This window comes from Geotrypetes seraphini, chromosome 18, assembly GCF_902459505.1.
Source record: "Geotrypetes seraphini chromosome 18, aGeoSer1.1, whole genome shotgun sequence".
Taxonomy (NCBI): Eukaryota; Metazoa; Chordata; class Amphibia; order Gymnophiona; family Dermophiidae; genus Geotrypetes; species Geotrypetes seraphini.
This window is the reverse complement of record NC_047101.1, coordinates 10946899-10974819: the sequence shown is the minus strand read 5'-3', so window position 1 is coordinate 10974819 and position 27921 is coordinate 10946899. Positions and strand designations below refer to the sequence as shown.

General features: G+C 41.7%; 1 protein-coding gene across 1 annotated transcript in view; it reads right to left on the bottom strand.

Moving 5' to 3' along the window:
* Positions 1-4583: 4583 nt before the first annotated feature.
* SEC24A (SEC24 homolog A, COPII coat complex component) overlaps positions 4584-27921 on the bottom strand; it is a 70896-nt gene continuing 47558 nt past the window's right edge. The window contains exons 13-23 of the mRNA XM_033927287.1: positions 24258-24464; positions 23506-23629; positions 22427-22585; positions 19940-20113; positions 17669-17779; positions 16675-16850; positions 13914-14051; positions 11176-11280; positions 10025-10117; positions 7785-7888; positions 4584-5777 (exon numbers count right to left, since the gene is read on the bottom strand). Of these exons, the coding sequence (XP_033783178.1) occupies positions 5663-5777; positions 7785-7888; positions 10025-10117; positions 11176-11280; positions 13914-14051; positions 16675-16850; positions 17669-17779; positions 19940-20113; positions 22427-22585; positions 23506-23629; positions 24258-24464 (1506 nt within the window). The 3' untranslated portion in view covers positions 4584-5662. The remainder of the gene's footprint in view (positions 5778-7784; positions 7889-10024; positions 10118-11175; positions 11281-13913; positions 14052-16674; positions 16851-17668; positions 17780-19939; positions 20114-22426; positions 22586-23505; positions 23630-24257; positions 24465-27921) is intronic.

The following is a 27921-nucleotide window of genomic DNA, read 5'->3' as shown; positions in this document are numbered from 1 at the left end:
AAACGAGGCTTGGCCTCAAATTCTCTCAGCCTGCAGCTGGATCCGTGACGTCCTGTTTAGAGGGGAAGCTCTTTCGAGCAGGGACTGTCTTTGGGACTCTGTACAGCGCTGCGTACATCTGGTAGCTCTATAGAAATAATTCATAGTCGTAGTGTGAAGAGTTTCAGTCTTTGGGGAAATAGACCTGAGATTGTGATGTCATAATGCCTTATTCCACTAATAAGAGCCAACCTCTTCAGTGAGGTCACAATGGCTCAGGGATTGTCCTGTTCTCCCCTCAGCCCTCCAACCCAGCCAGCAGATTAACCCTTCCCCTTAACTGTATCCATGACATCCTGTTTAGATTGTAAGCTCTTTCAAGCAGGGCTGTCTCCTTGTGACTCTGTACAGCACTGTGTACGTCTGGTAGCGCTATAGAAGTAATTCATAGTAGTAGTGGGAAAAGTTTCAGTCTTTGGGAAGTGATGTCATAATGCCTCATTCCACCAATAAGAGCCAACCTCCTCGGTGATGTCACAATGGCTCAATTGTCCTCAACTCCCCTCTGCCCTCCAACCCAGCCAGCAGATTACCGTTCCCCTTCACTGAATCCGTGACATCCTGTCTTGGCTGTTTAGAGTGTAAGCTCTTTCAAGCAGGGCCTGTTTTCTTACTTTTTGTGACTGTGCAGCCAGCAGATTAACCGTTCCCCTTAACTGTATCCATGACATCCTGTTTGTCTATCTTGCCTGTTTAGATTGTAAGCTCTTTCAAGCAGGGCTGTCGCCTTGTGACTCTGTACAGCACTGGATACGTCTGGTGGCGCTCTAGAAATAATTCATAGCAGTAGGTGAAGAGTTTCAGTCTTTGGGAAGCAGAGCTGAACTTGTGATGTCATAATGCCTCATTCCACCAATAAGAGCCAACCTCCTCAGTGATGTCACAATGGCTCAATTGTCCTCAACTCCCCTCTGCCCTCCAACCCAGCCAGCAGATTAACCGTTCCCCTTAACTGTAGCCGTGACATCCTGTCTTGTCTGTTTAGAGTGTAAGCTCTTTCGAGCAGGGACTGTTTTCTTACTTTTTGTGACTGTACAGCGCTGCATGCGTCTGGTAGCGCTAAATAAATAATATTAATAGTAGGCAATGAAGAAGCACACGGAAAACCAAACAAAACTGCAGAATGACTGTATTTGATGCAGACTCTTTATTTTGACAAGCAAACGTTATTTAAAAGAAGACAACACCTTGTTTCCAAAGAAACAAGAACCCACCAGGGTCCGTGTTTCCATTAACACATCTTCCTCAGGGGTCCGGTCTTTCTTTCAAACCAAACCGAACGGACTCGGGTGCCTGTGATCATAAACGCGCTAAGCCGATCTTCTCTACCTTCACTATTATGCGCAACATGTATGTTATATGTGATTTGATATTTAAGTATGTAATTTGTTATGGTGTGTCTCTGAAGTGTTTCGTATGATAAATGTAAATCTTTTCTTTTGTATGTTAATATGTAACTCGCCCTGGATAAGGGTGGGTGAGAAATAAACAAACAAAAACACACGCCACAGTCCCATGCCCCTGATGATGTGTTCATCGAAACACAGACCACGTTGGGTCCTCGTTTCTTTGGAAACAAGGTGTCTTTTTCTTTTAAACATTTGTCAAAATAAAGAGCCTGCATCAAGTACATTGGTGCTGTATTTTTCCTTTGGTGTTCCGTTGTTTGGCATTCGCTGCAAACTTGTTGGATTTCCTTTTACTGAATAAGCACACAGCACAGCTGGTGTAAAAGGTAGTGGACACATGCCTACAGGAACTTAAGCCTTGCACTGCACCCCTCCCATTAACTTTCAAGCATTTTTTTAGTCTTCAGCCCATATCCCCCCCCCCCCCAAACAAACTTTCTATAAAATAGTACTGTATAGTAGACTCTCCATTAACTGGCACCCATGGGGGTTGGTTGAGGTCAGATAAATGCAGTTTCTGCTTGCTTGAGAGTTACTATAAAAATAGGCCCTAATACCATACCTCTGTATTTTTATTTTTTTTTTATTATTTATATTTTCAAATAATTACATACAAAATTGTACAAGAAATATTGAATACATCTTTTCAATTCATTATTAAACAAATGAATATAACACAAAAAGAAAAAGAGGAAAATCTCTTAAATATAGTCCACCTGTGAAGGAGAGAAAAACTTAAGTAACCTCCTTGTGGGAGTCAAGGATCAAAAACTATTATATAATAAAAGGAAATTAAGCTCGAACATACATCATTCTTACCATTTTATGACCTCATTATACAACTTCAGTTTCAGTCTGGGCCACGGTAGGAAGCCCTTTACCTTCCAGGAAAAAACCCAATTGGGCCGGTTCAAAAAAAATATACTTATTCCCTTGATAGGAAATAAAACACTTACAAGGAAACCTTAACTGAAAACTTGCCCCTAAAGAAACCACTCTTGTACGGTATGTAAGAAATTCTTTCCTGCGAGATTGAGTCCATTTAGATACGTCTGGAAATATATTCACCTTTTCACCTAAATAGGAGACCTGTTTCATTTTAAAGTATAATTTCAGTATCATTTCCTTATCTTGTAGAAACAAGCGTAACTACCAATGTAGCACGACCTTGCACCTCTGTATTAACTTGATATTAATATTAAAATACAGTATATAAAAGCAAATAGACAAAAAAACAGCTTTATGAATGCAGTGTGCAATTTTAGTTAAATGGCATTCAATAAACTCTTCCTCTCGCTATCATTCCGCCACCCCCACTTATAGATCCTGCACCTCTATCTCCTTTCCTGGTCTGGGTCACTTTCTCACCCAACCCCAACCCCCCTCCCCCCCCCCACACACTGTCCCCCCCCCTTTGAAGGCCTGCAGCCCCCCCCCCCGAAGGCCTGCCTGCCTGTCTCCCCCCCCCCCCCTTTGAAGGCCTGCATCCTCTCCCGAAGGCCTGCCTGTCCCCCCCCCTTTGAAGGCCTGCATCTCCCCTGAAGGCCTGCACTCCCCCGGAAGGCTGCACCCCTCCCCCCAAAGAACTACACCTCCTGCTTGCATCTTCTCCACTGGCCTCCCTAATCAATCTTCTTAACTTCAGCAGCCTGCAATAAGATCACTGGCGCTAGCGATCTTTGCAAGCTGCTGAACGGCTTCAGAGCATCTTCTCTCTGCCACAGTCCCACCCCTTCTCTGATGTCAGTCGCTATTGAGAGGAAAGAGATAAGTGGATCAGTTGTCAAGATGTTTTAAGAACAGGTGTGTTTTTAGACGTTTCCTAAATTCCTCATAAGTAGAGGGCGAAAGTAATTGTTCTAGGTCTTTACCCCATGAAAAAGACATGTTCTTTCATAGAATATCCAGCACTTTTAAGCTGAAAATAAAGCAAAAAAAAAACACAATAAAACAACAAACAATGACACTGCAGCCATTAAAACAGAATGAAGGACTGCCTTGTACATGAGCTCTTTCAGTTCATTTTTATTGAATTGCCAAATCTCATAAATTAGCACTACAAGATAATTACAAATGATAAAAAGGCAGACAAGTAAGCCTTGTCTTAAGTCTAGAAGGGTTAGATTTATAGCATTACCTTAAAGATCAATACATTTTTGTTAGAGCTCAATCAAGAACAAAGAATGTCATGTTACAAAATTATACACTACTTTACAAAATTAAAATCATGAATTATAATTGCCATAATGCACAGGCATATTAAATACATGCTGGTCCCTAGTACAAAAGCCATTCTGCTTTTTTTATCATTAAAAATTTAATTTAAAAGTGAAACCATCATTCATCCTGTTAGCCCGTGCCAACCCCTCAGTTCAATATAAACATCAAATGATGATGGCAATGGTATTTCACATCAACTATATTTGAAAAGTTTTATTTTTTAATTTTTTACAATTTTTTAAAAACCCAAAAAACCCCATACACACCAAAATTAAATTTATTGCTGGGAAATCCAAGGCAGACCCAGGATCAGTATTACATTGTTAAAAAGCAATAACAAGGCAGGCAGGTCAGACTGCTGTGGATAGCTTTCAATGTAGTAAACAGTTTTTAATTATTAAAATAAAAATCTCATTCTGAAGTCATTTTCTGTTCTTTTACATTAAAAAAACAAACATTAAACCCACACACCAGGCATCATGGATTTTTGCTTTAGGTAACCTGGATAAAAGCAATTCAAACTAAACAAGCTATTTCTGTGTTAAGAAGTTAATCATGATTTAAAACCAATATTAAATCTGGTTCTGTACATCTACACTGCAGGTAAAGATCCACACATAGCTTTAAGACAAATATAGAATCATTTTTGTCATGTAGCCAATTTCCATAACTAAATTTGGGGCACTTACCATGCTCCCAAGAAATATTTCTGGCATCTTTGACATAAAAAGGAGCGTCCTGCAAACAAGCTAAACAGGATTCCTGAAAACCTCATCCACATCTACATCCATTCTTTAGAAGAGAAGCCATTTTATTATCTTTAATTTCATTTAATCATTCTACCAAGTGCTATAATCTTCATTCAGAATCAATTGTTCACATTCAGACTGAAAAATACTTCAATGCTACTACATCAAAAGCACAATCAATACTTTTATTGAACCTCAGACTTGTCACTCAGTCTCACATTTCACAAAAAAATCGAGTGTGGCATTTTCATTGTATTTGTGAAGCATTCTCAGTATAAAGAACAAGTTTTGATTATAAATTTACCAACGTAATTAAAAGAGAAAGCTCAAGATGGCTTGATGGTTTTCATCTTTCACATCTATAGGCATCATATGAGAATAAAATAGTAAGGAATTACTATATGACAAGAGATTTGAGTTACTATAACTACAAAACTAGGCTGGTTGTAGAAACCCGGTCCCATCACAGTGGCTCAGGAGATAACCATGTGGTTTTATGGCATCAGCAACTTACACAGAGGTGGTCTTGCTCTTTTTGTATTTCTAAATACCGCAGGAAGTTAAAACATTTTTTTCAAATAAATTTCAGATTTATTTTAAACCCCAGAATGCCAGTCTCTGGAAAAGTTTAATTTCCAACTCCACGAACATGAAAACCCCAAAATAAAAGCTTTTTTTTTTTTTTTTGGAAAACACTGCCTCTGCTTACAGGATCTTTAAAGGTTCATTAAATATTTGTTCACATCACAATAAGTTATTTCGTTGCTATTTCAAGCGTGCCAAACACTTAAAAAGCAAATGAACTGTTTATCTACAAGTAGTGAATAGATCATTCAATTTCTCTGTAGGACTTGTAGTTGACCATATGTGTGTTTGCTGTTCTAAGCCTAACAGAACAAAGAAAAAAAAATATACATTTTATACAACAAAGATCCATCTTTATTTTACAAAATGTATGTAACCGCCAATTGATTTGTACTGCAATGTTTTCAAAACATAATTTGCAGCAAGATGAATTTGCCAGGCTTGTTTGAAATTTTATCCTGATTTGGAAAGGTATAGCATCATGAAGTTGCACATCTTTGTGCTGGTAGTGGTCCTTTACTTGCACTGATTCTTGAAATCACAGTGAAAAACATCTCATCATTCGCACCAGGCCCACAAACTTAACATTACGTAGGGCGATACTACAGCCCAGCGACTTCCTTTATGGGGGCTTTTGCCGCACAGTTCCACCTTGACGAGCTATTTATTCACTTGCTGTTGTATGTGAAGGAGGAACTCGTAGTAGGATAAGGCAGACTCTGTTCTATCTTCTACCATGTTCTGAAGGAAACTTGGTTTCAGTGAACTCTCGTCCCTTTAAAATAGAGATCATTATATATTAATTATCCAAACCATTTGACATCTATTTAACCCGCCTCTGCCACCCTTTGCTCAAAGAGAATGCCTGTTCAAGGCCTCCACATCCTCTCTCATGGCCCACAAATATGCGTGTCAGAACTCTACCAGCTGCATCAGAAAAAGACTGAAATTTGAATTTTCTGCAATGCAGTTGCAGTGGCCTAAAGTGGGCAATACTACATACAAGTAGACTCTCAATGGGGATTTGACAGATGCCGGATAAATGTAGTTTCTGGTTGCTTGAGAGTTACTATAAAAATAGGCCTAACTAATACTATAGCCCATACTAATCCATACCATAAACTGTTTCAAACAAACTACTGGATATGTGGTAGGCAAAGAGTGGGTATGCCAAGTGCCAAGTACCAAGGTGTGGCATGCCAAGTTTACACTTAAATTTCTGCTAGAAATTTATTTTATTTTCATTTTTATTTAAAAGTATTACAATATTTCTCCTCTTAGGCTTCCACGGCCGGTGTCACGATTGTAGCTGGTTGCTTGAGTTCCGATTAACAGAGAATCTACTGTATCAAGCTAGTAATATACAGATACATCTGATAGAGGTCCTTTTTATCAAGCCGCGTTAGGGTTATTTTTTTTATTGCTGGCCATTGCGGTAAAATCTCCGACGCTCACAGGAATTATTTGAGCATCGGAGCTTTTACCGCAGCAGCTGGCGATAAAAAACCTTAATGTGGCTTGATAAAAGGGGGCCACGGTTGCAAAATAAGAGAAAATAATTTCTTCTTACTGCTGTATAGATTAGCATAGTGGCCTTCAGCAGAAAAAAAAAAAATCAATCAATCAACCAGAAAAAAACATGATCAACCTGGGTGGAGAGTCTCTGGTTTGATTCCCAGATCAGGTCTTCAGCACTCTTATTTATTTATTTATTAAATTTTCTATACCGTTCTCCCAGAAGAGCTCAGAACAGTTTACATGAGTTTATTCAGATACTCTTGCTCAACCTGAGCTGTGGCAAAGGCAGCATTCACAATGCCCTGTGCCAAAGGTAAACATATAATCCCTGACGGCTGGATTTAGAGTCCATGACAAGGTTCTGAAAGACTGAGCTGAGGCAGTTGCTTTAATGGCTAGGTAAGGCACACAAAGGAGGGAGGATTTGATCAAACAGGGTAAACATTTCCGGGTTGTAAAGACAGATTCATGATGCTAGAAGCCCAAGCACAATACTCTAATTGAGCTAGAAGCAAAATGGAAAAAGAAGGAGCTACCATATCAAATAGCACAAACGTAGATGCAGTGCTAGAATGGTTAACAGAGAAAAACAATGCGTCTACTCTGGGTAGCATGAGCTGTTCAGGATTAGATCTGGTAAGATGAATCGTATCAGCAGCCCAGCTTCTGATATGAATAGAGAAGTTGCCTAGTAATTACTGCAGTGGTCACTTAATTCTCCATTGTCCCAAGTACAAAAACTAAGACTGTGAATCCATTAGGGACAGAGAAATGACAAATGTTAACCACTTTGGTTGTACAATAGAAAGGCTGTACATCAAATCTATGATTCTTTACCCTTTTCTAAGCTTATATATTTTATTTAAACTAAACGTTAAGTTTGTATACCGCATCATCTCCATAAAGCTAGAGCTCGGCACGGTTTACAGGTAATTCAATAAATGAGGGAAGGACATAATAAGAAATTAGAAGTTATGAAGAGGAGAGCTAGCTTTACATTTTAAATAGATAGTTTTACGTTTTGGAGAAAAGCCAGGTTTTCAGATGCTTTCGGAGTAATTGGAATGAGCCTAGCAGGGCAGGGAGATTATTCCAAAGCTCAGTGAATTTGAAGAAAAGGGATTTCCCTAATTTACCTGCATACATGATGTCTTTTAACAAGGGGAAAGATAGTTTGAGTATGTGGGCGGATCTGTTAGTGTCAGGTCTCGAAGAATTCCAGGATAGTGGGATTTAAATGCTGAAGGGTAAAAATCCAACTCACCTTATTATATGTAACGTAGGGAAAAATGGTCTTTGTTCCCTAAGCCAAGAAATAAAGGCTATTATTCTAGCAGATTCAGCAGTGTCAAGCTCAGGAAGCTGTGTCTGTTTCAAAAAAAGATCAATAGAGAATTTCATATTACTTCATCTTAAATGTGAGAGAATCTGGAGCACTTTAATCTGGAGCAGTGTAATCCATAACAAATGAGATTGTCACTGGATAATGTGAAGAGTAATGACAAAAACACATTGGATATAATTCCCTCGCTTTACAAAAACATACTTTATTAAAAGAATGCCAAAGGCATAAACTAAGCAGTAAATAATACCTCAGTAATATAGTGCAACATATATATGTTTCTTGTTCATTTGATATCCCGCCAATGCAAAAGGTCTAGGCAGCTTACAATTCAAAAACAAAGAACAGAGAAAAGGAACGCCATAACATTATAGAAAAGTCTACTTTCATACAGGTGACTAATTATACATAAATACAAGTAGTCAGTCATGCATAAAAAAACAGATCTTAATAACTCACTTCTCTGTTTCACTTTCAAGTTAAAGCCTTACGTGTAGCAGTGTATTGCAGCCTTTTACCATACAAAAATAAACCAGTTCACCTGTTAGCAGATAACTCGCAAACATGACAAAAAAGCTATTTAGAAAAATGAGTAAATTGGTGAGTATCAGAGGAAGGTCCAACGCTCACAACATTTATCTAAAGTCCAGTGGTTCCCAAACCCTGTCCTGGGGGACCCCCAGCCAGTCGGGTTTTCAAGATATCCCTAATGAATATGCATGAGAGAGATTTGCATATCTGTCGCTTCCATTATATGCAAATCTCTCTCATGCATATTCATTAGGGATATCTTGAAAACCCGACTGGCTGGGGGTCTCCCAGGACAGAGTTTGGGAAACACTGATCTAAACAATATAAAGGTTCATCGGTCAAGACATAGTACTGGTATACTGTAAATCTAACCAGTCATCCAATTATTATACCTTATCTATACATATCACCACCTGTATTAATCTGTGGTGGCTGGATTTGCTTATGCGCATATGGGGCTGATTCTTTATAGGACACTGGTCTCGGTGGCCGCCTAAGAAGTGGCTGAGAATTGCACACTGGCATACTATACAGAATCGCGTCTGTCTTAAAGAACAGACACCTTACCCCCCCCCCCCCCTATTCTCTAACCAACGCCCATGTTTCTGGTGCCAATTACAGAATCACGCCTGCCTGATTGCAAAGATAGGCAGCTCAGCCACTTATCTTTGCCAAGGGATCCCTTGCTATCTGCTGGGTAAGGGAAGGGAATCCCTGATTAGCTGAGCCGGCAGGACTCCCCGAAAGTATGGCTCCATTCTGCTGGCTCAGCTGATCAGGGGGGAAAAACCTCTGCTGTGATCAGCTGAGCCAGCAGCGGCAGAGGACCCCCCTCCCCCGACACTCACATCCGCATGGCACGAGGAATACCCATTCCCTTCTGCCTAACACCCCCCGATACTCTCCCCCCCCACACACACACATAGCAGGAGGATGCCTACTCCCTCCTGCCTAACACTTCCGATGCTCTCACTTCCCATTCCCTCCTGCCATTGGGCCCTGTTGATCTCCCAACACCCCCCAACAAATCAGCACCCCACCCTGACACCCCCCTCTTAGGGTGAAGTGTTTCAGTTGCTGGTAACCAGAACTGATATTGGTTGGTTTTTTATTATTATTTATTCATCCATTTATTCTTATACATCAAACATTATGAATAAAAATAAAGACTGCCACATTTTAACATCAAAAGAAATATAGAATTAGGTCATCAGACCTCAAAATTTAAAATTGCTCAGTCTTAACCAGAACTGATATTGTGATGTCATAATGCCTCATTCCACTAGTGCCTAAAAGCCAACCCCAGTGATTTCACAAAGCCTCATTCCACTAGTGCCTAAAAGCCAACCCCAGTGATTTCACAAAGCCTCAATTGCCCTATACTTGTCTCATTAGCAGTGATTTCAATTTCTAGAGACATTTATTTCTTCACGGTTAATGAAACTGTGTAATTGCAGCCCCTCATAACTCTGGGCATGGAGGGATAAGTGACTTGCCCAGAGTCATCAGGAGCTGCAGAGCAGGGGGGAAGAGAGGAGTACCCCGACATACTTTTAAATCATGCAATTAATTAGGATTATTCATTTTCATCCTAAAAAAATTATAAGTAGTAGTAGAAACAAAAGACTTACCATAGTTTGTGGTATTGACGCATAATTTGGGACTCCAAGAACATGGCTGATAAAGTCCTGCCCACAGTTCTTTCCCACCCACAAATACATGATCTAAAAAGTTGGGAAAATATTTAACTTTACCATTTATATTTTGCCTTTTAAATAAAAATGTATACATGGCAGAGCACAAATGAAACATGTAACACAATGAAAATACAATACATAGAAAACAAATTGCTCAGTATCAGAATGCTGTGTCAAATGCTTGAATAATACCTTGTTAACACTAATCAAAAGTTTAAAATGTCCAAAAAGCAGCCTAAGTCACCACTTGGACGTCCCAAGTGCTGATAATCAAAACCAACTTTCTGGATGTGCAGCGGCACTTCTAAGCTGCTGTGTGGCCAGAGAGCAAAGGGGCGTGTTGGGAGATGTGTTATGGGTAGGAATCGGGCAGGCTTCAACCTGGACGTACCCCAGCCATAATCAAAGCTTTCCTAGAGGGAACTTAGATGCTGGCAGTCAAACCTGTTTGAGTTGCGCCTAAGTTCCACAAAGGTGCTCAAACTGTTTGCTCTTTCAAAGGTAAAGGGGGGGTTTGGGGGAGTAGGGCTCCGTGGCTCAGCTGATCCTGGCAGGGGGAATCTCCATCAGCTGAGCCACCAGGAATCCCACAAAAACCAGCTCAGCTGATGGGGATTCCTTCTGCTGCGATCAGACAAGGTAGTTGGTGGGCATGTCTACAAAACTTGCTTTTGAATGTTTTTCGCATGGACGTTTTTATTTTTGAAAATGGGCAAAAAAGGCACACGTCTTAAGGACCAAAACTTATACCTTAATCATTTTCAAAAATAAAAGCTAAGACATTTGGCAGCTTTGAAAATGGACGTTTTGCACAAAACGTCCAACCTCAGACTTAAGGCACATTTTTGATTATGCCCCCTCTAAGTCTATAGTTACCCTTTTGGCCTGCAATGCATACAGATAAAGCTTCAGTGTCCTGAAGAGTTTTCGGTGCATAGCTGCCAATCAGACTTCTGCCAACAATTAGAGTAGATTCTCCCTTATATTTCCTGTATCACTCATGTCTTAACAAGTATTTTGATTGCCGATTTAAGTAAAAATTTCCCTTCTTGGTCTCAAATCTCCTTTAATAGTAGGTAACTTACAGATCCAGCATCCATTAGGAAAGCACCATCTCTACTAAGCTTCTCCACGGACAGCTGAAGAATGGGTGGCTGAGGTATTGTTCGGTCATTGACACTGAGGGCCCCCTAATAAAACAAACATTTCAACCATAAAATATGGCAGTGCAATTTTGCTGTTGGTTACTTCAGATGAATTATGTTTTAAAAAAGGCCATTACTAATCCAATTGCTGTAGATTTCTTTGAGACACTGAGAGACTGATTCTTCAGCTGGAAGGTGAATTGATACTGCTCATTAACCAGCTATGGCTTTAAAAGAAAAGTACTTTCCAGAGTATTTTATCTATCTATACAATAAATAAAAGTGCATTAAAAGCACATGCAGTACAAACTGATGCAAAAAACAAAAGGAATTGACCCCAAAATATCCACAAAGAAGAAAATCCAGAGAAAACCAAAAAAACTCGGTGGAGTGACGATGTTCCCAAATGGACTTTATTTGAAAGTGTCAAAGTTCCAAAGGTCCACTGAAATCATCCACATAAAATAATTCCATCCACCTAAAAGTAAATCATCCACATAAGAGCCTTAAAGGACCTAATCCGCTAGGGATACATTTCGACAAAAAGTCTTCTTCAGGGGTCCCTGGGGGTCCTATAAAGGTGAGTATGTGGGAAACAATTGTGTGGTGAGCCGGAAGTGAGACACTGCTTGCTTTTGCACATAAAGGATTTCCTTATCAAGTGCAAAAGCATCGCCATACTGGGAAAGACCAAAGTTCTATCAAGCCCAGTATCCTGTTTCCAAGAGTGGCCAATCCAGGTCACATGTACCTGGCAAGATCTCAAAAGATTAAACCAGATTTTATGTTGCTTATCCCAGGAATAACAAATTGGCTTTAGGAAAGTGTCCATATCTTTTTTTAAACCCTGCTTTCACCACATTCTCCGACAACAAATTCCAGAGTTTTAATTACATATTGAGTGAAGAAATCTTTTCTAAGATTTGTTTTTTTAATATTACTACATAGTAGCTTCATTGTATGCCCCTGGTCCTTGTACTTTTGGAAAGAGTAAGCAAACAACTCACATCTACCCATTCCACTCGCTATTTTATAGACTTCTATCATACCTCCAAACTGAAGAATCCTAGTCTCTTTGTCCTTACCTCAGAGAGAAGTCATCCCATCCCCTTTATCAATTTCATTGCCTTTCTCTGAACCTTTTCTTATTCCACTATATCTTTTTTGAAATGCAGTGACCAAAATTGCACACCAATATTCTATGTGCATATCCACAAAGGCATAGTACTATTCTCAGAGTTTTGTTCTCCATTCCTTTCCTAATATTTCCTAACATTCTACTCACTTACTTAGCCGCTGTGCCTTCAGCATTCAAAAAAATGCACAATATAAAATATTCCATGATCATGAAGCTCACATATTTAGCTTTAAATATTCACTGAGATCTCAGTACAATGTGGTGTCATCAACTATTATTTAAGCCGATTTATCATTCAGTGGTCAGGTTATTCATAGAATGGTGCTAATACTTCGCCATGGCTATTTATTCTCAACATTCATTATATTGAAAAACTGAGTGGAGGGTCAATGACAAGTCTGAGATGGGCGCGATAGTATGAGGGGGGAGTACCATACCATCTATTTAACTTTCTTCAACACCCTCCAGGGATTCAAGATAAAGTTAGACAAGTTCCTGCTGATAGGGCTAGTCTAAGTTAGGGCGCTGATCTTTGACCAGAGGGCCGCCGCGTGAGCGGACTGCTGGGCATGATGGACCACTGGTCTGACCCAGCTGTGGCAATTCTTATGTTCAAGATCATCCTCCCAAAGGAGCCCAGAACGGGTTACAAGAGTACATTCACACATTGTAAAGTGGCTACAGTTTTAACAATCTAACCTTACACCTCTTTACAAAATGGCACCAAAAGCCTTCCTTAAAGAAAAATGATCTACATATGGAAAATTGCAAGCTGTAAACTGTATATTATGTATTATAGATATTAGATCCCTAGTATGTGTCGAGTTAGGGAAAAAAACTTGCTTTGAAAAACCTGTAGTGTAACTATGGCAAATTGTAACTTGTTAACTGTATATTATGCATGTTAATTTGTAACCCATCCTGAGCTCTTTAAGGAGAACAGGATAGAAAACAAATTAATTAAATTATATATGCGAGAAGTGTAGAAGTGAACACCAAGACCTAAAAATATAGGCCAAGAATTTGTGAAGAATCAGATCTTAACGATGTGCTGAAAGGAAAGGAACTAATCTTTATTGGCTCCCAATTTATTTTAGAATTCAATTTAAATGCCCATGTATTTCTTTTAAAATTCTACATGGTATCTTTAATCCTCTTATTCCTTTATTTTGGAACGTTTACCAATTCTCCTTTGCAAGAGGTATCCAACAATTTAAACTCTCCCCTCCTTTTAAAAAAGGGATTGAAGGAGTCAAGATCTTCAGTCAATCTTTGGTCTTTAAATTCTCTCAACTCTGGAATGATCTCCCTTTTTTTTTTTTTAAGGAGTTCCAGTTCGTTTCAATTTTTTCATAAATCTTTTGAAACTACTCTATTTGCCAAACATTTTGAAAATTAATTCTTTTGAAATTTTGCTATTATCTTCTATTCATCATTTGTAAATCATGCCCTGTTTATTTAATTGCTGTAAACCGAGTCGAGCTTTCTCAGAATGATGACTCGGTAGACAAAGTTAAGCTTTAGTTTAGTTTAAACAAACCTCATCTGTGAGATTGTCAATTCGGTACAGACTGGGATGGGTTATGAGCATGAGGTACACGAGTGGCTGATTCTTTATCTGACACATGGCATATGTACGTTCGTCCAAGCGTGTCCTTGTCCCAGTTTGGAATGCCTTCTGTAAAAGAAAAAAGTACAATGTAAAAATGTCACTCCATGGGAAGGACACCGAATTAAGAAGTTAGAGGAGAACGCCAATATCTTTTTTGTGCATCAATAAATGTTTTGGTTTTTTTTTATTTATAAGTTTTCACATTATTTAACAAGCATATCATCTTGTACAGAAAGTGTAACTAAGATAACATAATAAAATTACTTTCCATCCAGAAAATAAATCAAATTATAATAGGAAATTATTTCTCTACTTAATCACACACTAGTCCTCAAAATTAGGATCCATGATTAAAGAATAGGAGTGATTGAACTATCTAATAATAAACAAGAAAGCTCATTATCTGATGCTGAAATAGAGCTAAATTATTACTTGGACATAGATATTATTCCATTTCAAGGCGCTTAGTGGAGAGGAAAGCCGTCAAATGAGCCGGTTCAAAGAACACATATTTTAAAGTACGATATCTCACTACACATTTGCAAGGATATCTAAGGAAAAATAAACCTCCAATTTGAGTCACACCTGGTTTCAATAATAGAAATTCCCTTCTTCTCTTTGAAAAATTTGGATATGGAAACCCAGGAAGTATCTGGATCTATTTTTAAAGAAAAGTTTAAGGATCCAATCTTTGTCTGGAGCCAAAGCCACAGCCAATAAGAGAGTGGCTGAGATAGCCACTTCTCTATCTGATTGTTCCAATAAAGCGGAAACGTCCAGGGAGCTTTCCTGAGGTTTTCCAACACCTTCTTTCTTCTGAGAAGCCTGAGTCTTTGTAGGTAAATAATACACTCTTGACAAAGGTGGTAAAGAGTTCTCAGGAATTTTAAGTATTTCCAGAAAGTAACGCTTTATCATTTCAATTGGGGAAATTGACGGAACCCTTGGAAAGTTAATCAATAAATGTTTATTAAATGTCTTGCACCATAACAAGAACAAACCTCTACAAGAAATACAATCCACCAACAGTGTCCATCATTGACTGTGAAGTTTAAATTTCAAGTTTATTTAGACTTTATAGACCACATTTTGCGGAGCATCAATGTGGTTTACAATAACATCCATTCTGCCCATCCGCAGCAGCCACTATCTCCTCCTCTCCCTGTTGGTGGTACCTGTTAAACATTTTCAACTGGCGGTGCATTAAAAACACTTGCCCAACTTCACAAAATCGAAGTTATCTACAACAGCGGTTCTCAAAGGGGACCACCAACTAGTGGATATCTAAAATGAACATGCATGAGAGAGATTTGGGTGCTTTTACCTTCATTATAGGCAAATCTCTCTCATGCATGTCCATTGTGCAAGTCCTGAAACCCCAACAGGACAAGTCTGAGAAGCACTACTCTACATGTAGACAAAGAAGTCTTCAATTTCTATAGATGCGCCTTTTGTCCTATTCCTAACTTTCCTATTTCTCTCTATATACTTATGCATCTGCATCTTAAACAATGTAGATGGACTTGCATCATTACCTCTGGAGGTTATACTTTAACAGACTGTGCTGCGAGTCATATATTATGGCTAACCAGCATCCTCTATGTAGTGAGTTTAACATCATAAGGAGAAACATTAAACACAGAAAAATAAAAATCAGAAAGAAAAGGGGAATCTTAATTATCTAGTTTTGTTTGCCACCACTGGTATCAGATGTATATTATAAATAATCAACCCCATTCCCCCTCTCTCCCACACACAAATTCCTAGCGCTGTATTGTTTAATTTTCTGATAAACGGTAGTTTTACAAAATGAAAAGTTTGGTAACAAAGATACTTGTGAAAATTAATTCCAGAAGAAACTTACAATATCCTGTCAGAATGCTTTGAAAACCTTTGATTTATATATTCCACACTGGTATTGTAACCTCCTTTTATGCAAGAGATTTGATTTGATATACAATACACCCCCGATATTCGCGGGGGTTCCGTTCCAGGAACCCCCGCGAATCGTGAAACCGCAAATATGGTTTTTCAATGGGGGAGACTGGAAAGAGCAGCCGGAGCACCGGCGAGTGCAGGAAATCACTCGCTGTATGCTCCGACCGCCTCTTCCTGCACTAAGTCAGGAGCTGCGTGTCAAAGCAGCTCCTGATTGGATAAGGCCTGACTTAGTGCAGGAAGAGGCTGTCGGAGCATACAGCGAGTGATTTCCTGCATTCGCCGGCTACTCTCTCCTGCCTCTCCTGCTGCCCTCTCCTTGTCGGCGGTTCGCAGTTGGAAAATATCGCAAATGATTGGGACCGCAAACCATGAACGACCAGGGGAACACTGTTCTGCCTTTCTGATGTTCAATCAAAGCAATCTTCTTATTACATACAGGTACTTTCTCTGTCTCATAATCTAAGTTTTTGGGGAAATGGAAGAGCTGTAGGGTCACAAGGAGCTGCAGTCAGAATCAAACCCAGAACTCCAGGTTCTCAGCCTACTGCAATAACCATCAGGCTACTCCTCCACTCTACCCTGCAAAATTCTAGTAATCATATTTTCATACAGTGACGAAAAATACCTAATTCTAACTGAAACTGAACAAGAAAATCTCCTCCAAGTCCATAAGCCACCTAGACCTGCTTGCCAGACAAGGCAATACAGAATGTTTTAATAAATAAACACTACTGCATTCTGCTCTTACCTGTTTTAGAAGAGCCAATACAAACAGAGGGAAAAGTCGCAGAGAGTACGGTGTAATCAATCCAGATTGTTGAACACTTAATACAGTTGAGCGATAGGCAGACAATGAATCTATTACAGCATTTACTAGTGCGTCCCGAGCATCACTCAAGCTAGCAGAGATACAACGATCAACCGCTGTTAATGGAAAACATGAAAATTTTTTTTTAAAACCCCAAAACAAAAAACTGGGCATCAGAATGAATCATAATGCACAGTAATATACACACACTAACTACTAAAGATGTTTAGGTACCAAAATGCTAAAAAGAATAGAACTACAGGTCTCCCTCTATATTCGCGGGTTTGGAATTTGTAAATTTGGTTATTCACAAGTCTCCAAACAAGCAGCCCCCCTTCCCGCCTCCACAGCTTACCTTTGAAGCCCTGGTGGTGTAGTGGTGAAATGGGGCAGGAATGATCTTCCTATGCTCCTGCCCTGTGTAGATCCACAATCAAAAATGGCTGCCGCAAGTTCCCGCGTTGATCTCACGAGTTCCCGCGAGATTGTTGAGGAAACTTCAGGCAGCCATTTTTTGATAGCAGACCAGCACGGGGCAGGAGCATAGGTAGATCGCCCCCGGCCCACTTTTTCTAGGATGAGTTTGCGAACTTAATTGTCAGGCCTCGTATTACCTTGAAGAGTGGACTAACTTGGCCACCGTACCATATCACTCCCGAGTCTAATTTCCAGGAGGCATGTGCACACACACATGAGGATCCAAAACACCTTACTCCATCAGAGTTCATGTTCTCCCCAACATGGGCTGAAAATTTGATGTGGTGTGGACAAACCAAATGGTTATCAGGGAGTGAAGACACAGCTAAATTCTTTAAGTCTTCCAAAGTGGCTTTGTTACAAAAATTGCTGGAGTCTTAAACAGTGTTCTGTTAACATTTTCTTTTGAAAGTCCACCCCTAGATTTCTGTTAAATACTCTGATAGCTAGTGCTTACCCATATTGGCCAGCAGCCCCGATATTGCTTGCACATCAGCTCCAGCATATATATCAGCCAATGAGGAAGCCAAAGGCAGACACATTGTGTGCACACGAATCCTACGTTCACCTTTGGGAGTCAAAAAAAGGCATTTTGATTAACTGAGCTGTTGTGTTGGATAAGGTCTTTTGCCTCCTGAACAGGAAAAAAAGATTGACGGGTGTAATTTGTCTGGTCTCAGTGCAAATATTCTACCATTCAGAATGGCCTTGCAAGGCTGATAGCTGCTTTCCTAAACACAAATCTAACCTCAGCACAGGCCTATACCACACATTTTTTATTTTCTACATGCATGATTTCAATATCTTTATTTGTAAGTTATAGACTGGCACCTTCATAAAAGATCTGATCCACTATATTCTTAGTGTTCGGTTTCAATATATGAATGGATGATCTCTAGCTATACTACTATGAAACTTCTGCTAGAGTCACAGCCACTGTTTTAGTGCAGCAGCTTTTAGGGGCAGGAACTAGTGGGCTTTGCTCCTATCCCAATGAACCATTCGACCACCAGGAAGCTTAAGGCAGACCCAGGGATGTGTGTGTGTGTATGTGGGTGGGGGAAATGGAAATGCTCCCTCCAAGAATTGGCCAGATGTGTGCAATTTTTTTTTTGGGGGGGGGGGGGGCGTGAGTGACAAGTTCTAGAACTCAACAATTTTTCAGATTTGCAAGTATTTTTGTGAGCAACCATTTAAAATCTGTTGAGCGGTACTCCTGGAATGTATGCGCGATTGCTCACGTGCTCCACTTCGAGGGAACATGAAGGAAGTTCCAGGGAGACAAATGAAACCTGTATGTGGGTCCTGGCTGTATATTGGGCTGGGACCTGCAAAAATCTGGAAAGGGGACCCAACCCCCCAGCCCCAATGCACACACCTTTTGGCCAGTCAGCCCCACATATTTCAGAGCTGAATATTGGGGCCTAATTTTGCCCGTGTGGTAAGGGTTTAAAAAACAAACAAACAAGAAAAGCTGACTGCAGCCAGCTGAATATTTGAATCATTTAATATACTGCATTTCACAAACGTAAGAGAATGGTGTACAACCTGGAAAGAGACCTGGGAGTGATGGTAGACACAACACTGAAGGCGTCGGCGCAGTGCGCCAGAGCCTCAAGGAAAGCAAACAAAATGTTGGGTATCATTAAAAAGGGTATCACGACTAGGTTGAAGGAAGTCATCCTGCCACTGTATCGTGCAATGGTGCGGCCGCATCTTGAATACTGTGTCCAGTACTGGTCGCCGTACCTCAAGAAGGACATGGCAGTACTTGAGAGAGTCCAGAGAAGAGCAACAAAGCTGATAAAGGGTATGGAAAATCTCTCATATACTGACAGATTGAAACAGTTAGGACTGTTCTCCCTGGAGAAGCGGAGACTTAGGGGAGACATGATAGAAACCTTCAAGATCCTGAAAGGCATAGAGAAAGTAGACAGGACAGATTTTTCAAACTAAGGGGAACCACAAGTACAAGGGGGCACTCGGAGAAATTGAAAGGGGACAGGTTTAGAACAAACGCTAGGAAGTTCTTTTTCACCCAGAAGGTGGTGGATACATGGAATGTGCTTCCAGAGGCCGTGGTAGACAGGAGCACTGTACAGGGCTTCAAAGAAGGTTTGGATAGGTTCCTAGAGGACAAAGGGATTGAGGGGTATAGATAGGTGTAGATATGGGTTGTAGGGATAGGAGTAGAGGTAAGTATAGGAATAGGAGTAGAGATAGGTTATAGAGCTAGTCAGGGACCACTGCTCAGGCAGTGGGCCTGATGGGCCGCCGCGTGAGCGGACCGCTGGGCGAGATGGACCTCTGGTCTGCCTCAGCGGAGGCAACTTCTTATGTTCTTATTTTTAAAAAAAGTAAATAGAAATCAAAGCATATAAAAACTATAAAGACAAATAGGCACAAGCAGAAAAGGACTGTATAGCACAAGAATTTAAACCAATCACAACTTTGCAATCTGTGATACATAAGGAAAAAAAATTCTAATATATTTTTATCCTGCTGTTTGGTGGCAATAACATTGGAAAAACAGCAAAATTTCAGAAAATTGCTCTATAGATACTCTCTCCACACAGCTATGAGGAGCTTCTCTTTGCTAAGTGGGCGAGCAAGTACTTGGTACAATCCATGGGGTTAGGAGAAACTTCAAAGCTGTCTGGAAAGAGATGCAAGTCTTGAGCCATTGTATTGGCTGTTCGGAAGAAATAGTGGCATTTACCCGTCTTACCTTTGCTGGATGTGTAAAGAAGGGCGGACTGAAAAGAAACCACCTGTGTATCAGTCAAATTCTCATCTACAGCCATTTGTACTGCATAACCTGCATCAGGGTTCACATTGGGCAGAGAAAGCAAATCTGTGGACCGGACAAAGAAGTGTCCATGGAAAGTATGGATAGATAAACCTACAAAGAAATAAAGAAAGGTGTATCCCATCTTTATAAAGGAATATTCTATTGACAGCCTAAAATAAATTAAACTACTAATGAACCAAAGTTTTTTTAATTGGTAATCTAATATAATAAAATGGTAAGCCGCGCATGCGCACTTCCTAAGTGTGTGCCGGTTTTCCGTGAGCTGTAGCGACACATAGGAAGTGCGCATGCGCGGCTTACGATTCTTTGAAAGACGCGGCGGTGGCTGCTCTCACGATCCCCGCCTGCGTCGGACTTCCGACGCAGGTGGGGAATCATGAGAGGAGCCACCGCCGCGTCTTTCAACTAAAAAAAAAAACCAAGGCGGATGTCGGCCCGATGGCTGGAGTTCACCGCTGAGTCCGGTGAGGAGTGCTTCCCTCAACAGGAACCGTCGGGTCTAATTCAAATACTCCCGGCAGGTCGGGAGGGGGCGGAGCAGGCTCACACACCTGGCGGGGACCGCACAGGAACTAGACTCCCTGCAGGAGCCAGCCTGATGGCTGGAGATCACCGGACTGGTCAGGGAGAGCAGGTAAGGGGGTGCTGCAGTACAGGAGGAGCAGGGAAGAGGTGATTCTGGACAGGGGGGGAGGTAACAGGAAGGGAGGCCTACTGCTGGATAGGGGAAGCAGGGAAGAGATGCTGCTAGACGGGGAGGGGGAGGGGGGGAGGTAAAAGGAAGGGAGAAGGGCTCCTGCAAAGGAGAAGAGCTACTGCTGGATATGGGGAGCTGGAAATGGGGTGATGCTGAACAGGGGGAGATAAAAGGAGAAGGGCTACTGCTATATAGGGGGAGCAGGGAATGGATGGGGGTGCTGCTGGACAGGGAGGAGGTAAAAGTAAGGGAGAAGGGCTGCTAGCACCCGTTAATGTAACGGGCTAAACAACTAGTTTTATTTATAAACCAAATGCAATAATCATACAAGCATAGCAAAACTTCAAAATACACAACAAGAAACGGCAGGGACACAGGGTTTCTTCAGTGCTCTCTGCCCACTAATATAAAGCTGAAACATTATCAATCCCCCCTTCCCCCTGATATATCAATTACTTGTTTTCAATTATCAACAGCCATATTTAGGTAAAGCGCCCCATTCTGCGAGCAGTAAGACAGTACAAAATATACCAATCGCTGCAACAACTTCCAAGAGTGACTTTACAAAAAGTCTCTTCCTCCTCAACAAAGTCGAGGGGAAAGTGATGTAAGAAAACCAGTGAGGGCTGGGGATCTACCCGCCTCCCCAAAATAGATGAGAGCAAGGCAAAAACCTTGCTCCAATAATCCCACACTGCCGAGCAGCCCCACCACATATGAAAATAAGTTTCCCTACAACCTCTCCAGCACAAACCATTTGCCCCTTTCCCATTTCTCAAAACGAACAGGGGTATAATACCCCCTCAGAAGCATTTTAAAGCCATTCTCCACTATAATCGTAGCCAAACCCAAAGACTTCGTATGAAGCCAAGTGGCCATCCAAACCGCCAGAGAACTATCTGTCCAGATCTCCCTCCCACGCTTTCATATACACGGACACTCCCCGTCTAGCTGTTAAACATTTATAAATCCCAGAAAGAGCCCCCTTATGCAAAACAGGCCCCAGGAGAAGTTCAAATTGTGTCTTTCCTTGAAGCAGATACAATGTTTAAAGCTGGAGATAAGGATAGAGATCTCCGGGCTCCAAACTGAATTTGACCTGTAATTCACCAAACTCCCAATCCCCCTTGCTGGGAATGTCTACAAATTGCCCCACACAGACCAACCCTTTATGAGCCCAGGTTTCAAACACATTCGCTGTCCTACCCAGGGGAAATTCCCAATTATAGAGCACGGGGGTATACCAAGAGTATGTCCTGCCTTCCCACAGAAATGCCCGGGTCTTCCTCCAAATTCTAAGGGTCGTATGCTAATGAACCAATTATTACACCATCAAGTGCTTATTAACAGCCATTGTGAGGTTAAAGACACTGAAATACCCATGATGCATTGCAATTTTATAAATACAAGCTCCTGGACAAGTGGACAAAGATTCTCATTAGACATTTAATGCATTTCAGAGCAAGTCAACTAACTAGAAGAAAAGGTTTTACAAAGAGGGTATTGCATGATTTTATAAGAGCAGATATTACGATGAGGAGTAAATACAGTCCTGGAAAATCCTCTTTCCACCATCATAATCTGCTAGCGTTTTGAAGTCTGCTATTTCGGTTAAGCTAAAATACACTCAAATTCCACTGCACTGATTAATGGCAAACCAGAACAGTGTGACATCATGACAAAGGCAAGCAAAATCATATTCAAACCTTTGGTGCATCTTATCCTCATAACTGCCTCAAAGCCAATCTTTCTTGTTAAGTAACGTTTCAGCTCCTTTTCCAGCTTCTCTACTTGGTCAGGATTCTGCTGATGGTGGTAGGACAGGTAGTAAAAAACGCTACCAGCAGAATATCTTGAAATACAACCTGGAAGAAACAAAAACAACATAAGCAGGGCACAGAACATCCGGGTTTCTCTCTCAGGTTTTCAAGCCCAAGCCTCCGTGAGCTTTATTACTAACAACTCTGTGCAGCTATGGGGTACTGTCAAATTGTATTCTAAACTCAGACCCTGTTGCTCGCTGGAAGGAAAGGTAGGAGGATTACTAGCCGACTCACACGATGGCCACCCAATGGCTGTTTCAGGAGCAATACCATAATGTTTGGTCTTTTACAAGCACCAAATAAAAAGGCAAAGATGAACAATCGATAAGTGCACAATGAAAACGCCCTATTATTTCATTCTTGGCTGCCCGATTTCATGATCCCTGCAGCGGCGGATTTAATCTGCACTGCCTGTAAATTTATATGGGGACATTGGGTGGGTGAATTACAGGATTCTGAATGGTGAGCAAGAAACAGCGTTATTCATATTGGCAAATGTGACTCAGACTCGGACCAGCTGAGAGGGGACACGGCCAGGACAAATGTCAGAAAGTTCTGCTTCACGCAGCGAGTGGTGAACACCTGGAACTCTCTCCCGGAAGAGATGGTGGAGGAAACCACCATTCTAGGATTTAAGGGAAAATTGGATGCACATCTTCTTGCAGGACACATTGAGGGATACGAGTGACTAAGGTAGTCGCCAGGGTACGCCTGGCTGAGCCTCCGCGTGTGCGGATCACCGGACTAGATGGACCCCAGGTCTGATCCGGTGCAGGCATTTCTTATGTTCTTATGAACAAAGTAATATAAATCTGACAAACATAACAGGGCAAAACGTAGCGAGACAGAAAAAGATACACCATCTGCTTTCACCTTAGGAAAAAAATAAAATAAAGCATGTGCAAAGAGCATTTTTTTAAATGTTCATGGCATTATGTACTTGTTGCATCAAACAGACTTACACAGAGATGCCAAGTCAGAATACTGTCCACTGAGAAGAAACAAGTCAACTGCAATCTGCTGTCCTGAACAATCCAAGGCCAACTTCTTATAGAAATCAGTTGCTGGTGTCAAATGTTGGATGTCCTGTTTATAATAGAAAAATGGTAATTCCTCACTTTATCTTTGTAGCTCATGTCCATTGATGATACATCTCTCTTGTATTCAGTCTCACATTAAGAACTGAGATGCAGACTTCCAATATATATATTGTAAAGTGATGTCACTCCAGGAATATAACAGCAACTAGCATCTGTACATACAGCTGTTATCATATCAGATAGAATGCATAAGAATTAGGAGGATCACACACTGTATTTTATGACCACCCTTTGAAATAATGGGAGTTGTGCAAGATTATTGGAATATAAGACTTTAAAATATCAATATCAGATAATGTGAACATCTGGCTTAATCTGAATATGAAAACTAACTTCTCTGGGGTTCAGCAGTTCAAACTGATACCACAAAATAAAAAGGGTAATCTTAGTTACTTGTTAATGGTTTCTGTAATCAAAGCTGTATGTATATACTCATCATGAATGAATGAATCTTTAATGTAAACCACTTGCATCCCATGTACTGACTAAATGTATCTTTATTGTAAACCGTTTCTATCCCATGTACTGTCAAATGTATCTTTATTGTAAACCGCTTCGAACTTCACGGTATAGTGGCATATAAGAAATAAATTATTATTATTATCATGTTTTACCTTTACAGAAGTTCTTTGGTTTGACTCCTCTCGTGGTTTCAGCGTTCCAACCCCCACAGAGGGAAGCTGGCTCTGGAAGACAGAGATTCGGCCACCTGTAGGTGATATCAGTTTATAGGCAGCCTGCAGGGCAGGACCCAGGGCACTCTGAGTTTCTAAGCTTTTCGTGAACATCTGCGGCAAAGCCCTGAGCAAATCTTGAATTAGCTGGAAAAAATTAAGGGCAACTTTTATCTTGTCTATTTGGAGTCAACCCCCACTATATCTTTTAACAACATGAAAATACAGTACAGCATAGAACTATAAATTGGTTTACATTTTTTAAAGATTGGGCAGAAGAGTTAAACACATAGCAATCCTGCTAACCAAATTAAGACACCCCAACAGAGTGTTCAATAAAAACTGAATATACACTTACAGAACATATTAAAGGGAAAATATTTGTTCCGGTATTCTCCTGGTATCCTTCTCCAAATGGTCGTGGAATATCATTTATGTTAAGCCACAAACAGCATCTAATATCCCACTTGATGTACACAAATATAAAAGCACTGAAGTTCTCTCTCTGCATCATTTTAATATGGAAGGTAAAAGACATAAGATAAGAACTAATTTTTCATGCTGTCTCATAAGTTATCTGGCAATTTTCTTCCCTTTAGTCATACCAGACCAATCCAGGACCTGTTGGTTTGTACCTGGTGGCCAGCAGATGGGGACAGAAAAAGATTTGTGTGATCTGCCCTGTTTGGACAGTGCGGTCTACAGAGCTTCAGTATTTCAAATGACAAAGTAATGGAGACCTGGATGATGAAACCTTAAAATTTGCCAAACATCACCATCTGCTGGAGACAAAAGTACTGAAGCTCTGTAGTAGAGGTCTGCACGGGAACGGGGATCGCGGGGATCCCGCGGGTCCCGCGGGGATCCCGCGGGTTCCCCCCCTGGCCCACGGGACTCCCACGGGGACGCCCCCTGGCCCACGGGACTCCCACGGGGATGCCCCCCTGACCCACGGGACTCCCACGGGGACGCCCCCTTGCCCACGGGACTCCCACGGGGATGAAAACAACCTACCTAAATTCTGGCGATGCAAGCATGCAGCTTAGTTACAAGTCTGGCGTCGCGTCGGGAAATAGCCATGTTGAGCAGTGAGCTCAGCACGTACACAGATGAAAGCCTTGCTTGCTGATTGGTCCGGCGGCCCCGCCCCACCGTGCCGCCGGACCAATCAGCAAGCAAGGCTTTCATCTGTGTACGTGCTGAGCTCACTGCTCAGCATGGCTATTTCCCGACGCGGGCATTAGGCTGTTTTTTGTCATTTCGGGTGGGGGATGGCAGCGGCAGCAGTAGCCTGAAAAAGAAATCATCCTGGCCGGGTTCGGTGTCATGCTCCGGAGCTTCTACAGCCTTCCTATCTCCCTCTCCCTTCTACCTGCGGCTCTCTTCGGCAACTCAGCAGCAGCTTCTGGCGTCGGGGCCTACCCTCTGCGAGTCCCGCTTGTTTCAACTTCCTTTTTCCACAAAGGTGGGACTCGTAGAGGGAAGGCCTCGATGTCGGCAGCTTGTCTTGATCACCGCTGCTGACGAGTTGCTTAAGAGAGCCGCGGAGCAGGGGGGTGTTGCCAGGTGCAGGTAGAAGGGAGAGGGCCAGATGCAGGACTCGTGGGTGAGGGAGGAGAAGAGAGAGGGGAGAGAAACAAAAGGAAATATTTCATACTGGGCTGGGCCGGAGTGGAGAGAGGGTGGAAAGATTCTGGCTACAGGGTGCAGTAACAAAGGAAAAGGGGGGAAAGCTGAAAATAGAGATAGTGACACAAAGAAGAGAAAGGGTAAGCAGGACCTTCTGAATAAGGATAGAGATACAGAGGGGACATGAAGAGGAGGTGAAATAGAGACATAGAAGTAATGCTGAAAAAGTGTGTGTGGGGGGGGGGGGGGAGATAAAGACATTGAAAGGGCAAATGGTGAATATGGGGTAAAGACAAGGACAGAGACAAATGAAGATTCTGAAAAAGTGGTGAGATAGGGATATAGGTGAGATGGACACAAAGAAGGGTGATGCTGGAAAATAGGTGGAATGGTAATTCTGACAGACACAGAAGGGAAATGCTGGATCAAGGAGAGATGGGGCTCAGGCTGGATGGAATGAGGAGAAATGCCTTGTTGGCCCGGAACTTCCTCTCCTACGTCAGAATTGACGTCAGGGAGCGGAATGCTGGTCAGCGCGACGCTTCTGCAGGGAAAGCTTGGGACAGCGGTGGCTTGGGGACTATTCCCCGATGGCGGTGGCAGCAAACCGAGTGGCTTGGGGGAGGGCACGGAGAAAGAAAGAAAGGGGGCAGACAGAGAGACAGAAAGAAGGGGGAACAGGGAGACAGAAAGAAAAAGTTGGGGGAGAGAATGAGGTCTGGAGGAGAGGAAACATACAGGAGGCTGAAAGAAAGGAAGAAAGATTGGATGCACAGTCAGAAGAAGAAAGTGCAACCAGAGACTCATGAAATCACCAAACAGCAAAGGTAGGAAAAATGATTTTATTTTCAATTTAGTGATCAAAATGTGTCTGTTTTGAGAATTTATATCTGCTGTCTATATTTTGCACTATGGCTCCCTTTTACTAAACCGCAATATTGTTTTTTAGCGCAGGGAGCCTATGAGCATTGAGAGCAGCGCGAGGCATTCAGCGTAACTCCCTGTGCTAAAACCTACTATTGTGGTTTAGTAAAAAGGGAGGGGGTGTATTTGTCTATTTTTGTATTTTGTTACCGAGGTGACATTGCATAGAGTCATCTGCCTTGGGAAATGTATATGGCAGATATCTTTGTTTTGTGTTCAAAAGAAAAGGAAATGCATTTCTGGTTTTATTTCTACAGTGTTGAAGTACTTGTTGGCCCTTGCTGTGACTGGTGGGGATCCCCAAGCACCGCCAGCAGAGGACCTCCTCTAGAGATGGTCAGAACTCCCCTCCACCAAGCGCAGCAGTCGCTGGCAGCATCCATGAGCCACTGAGGTGCCAGCATCTGTGACTCAGGGACGCTACTGCTGCCTGCCAAGCTTGGCAAAAGGGACCCCAGGCCAACTGCAAAGGAAGTCCTCAGCTGACAGTTTGTGGGTTCTCATCAGCTGAGTATTTATATTTTATATTTACATTAGAGGTTCTGGTAGAAACCCATTTACAAAGTATGTATTCTTCCCAATTAATATTTCCAAATTAATAGTCTCTTTGCTTATTTGTAAATGGGTCTCTACCAGAGCCTTTAATTCAGTAGCATAATTAAATAAAATAACTATTTCTGAAGTTTATAGGGAAGGATGGTGACGGAGGGGATTCCTCGCGGGGACGGGTGGGGACGGAGGGGATTCCTCGCGGGGACGGGTGGGGACGGAGGGGATTCCTCGCGGGGACGGGTGGGGACGGAGGGATTCCTCACGGGGACGGGTGGGGACGGAGGGATTCCTCACGGGGACGGGTGGGGATGGGTGGGATTTTGGCGGGGACGGGTGGGGACGGGTGGGATTTCTGTCCCCGCGCAACTCTCTACTCTGTAGTTGTACAGTACCCAAATAAAGCAGGGTCACATAAGTCTTTGTTTTCTGCCTCTATCTGTTTGTTGATGAACTTAAACTCTTAGGTCCTTGTCTGGTCAGGGTGACGAGGAAGTTTTTG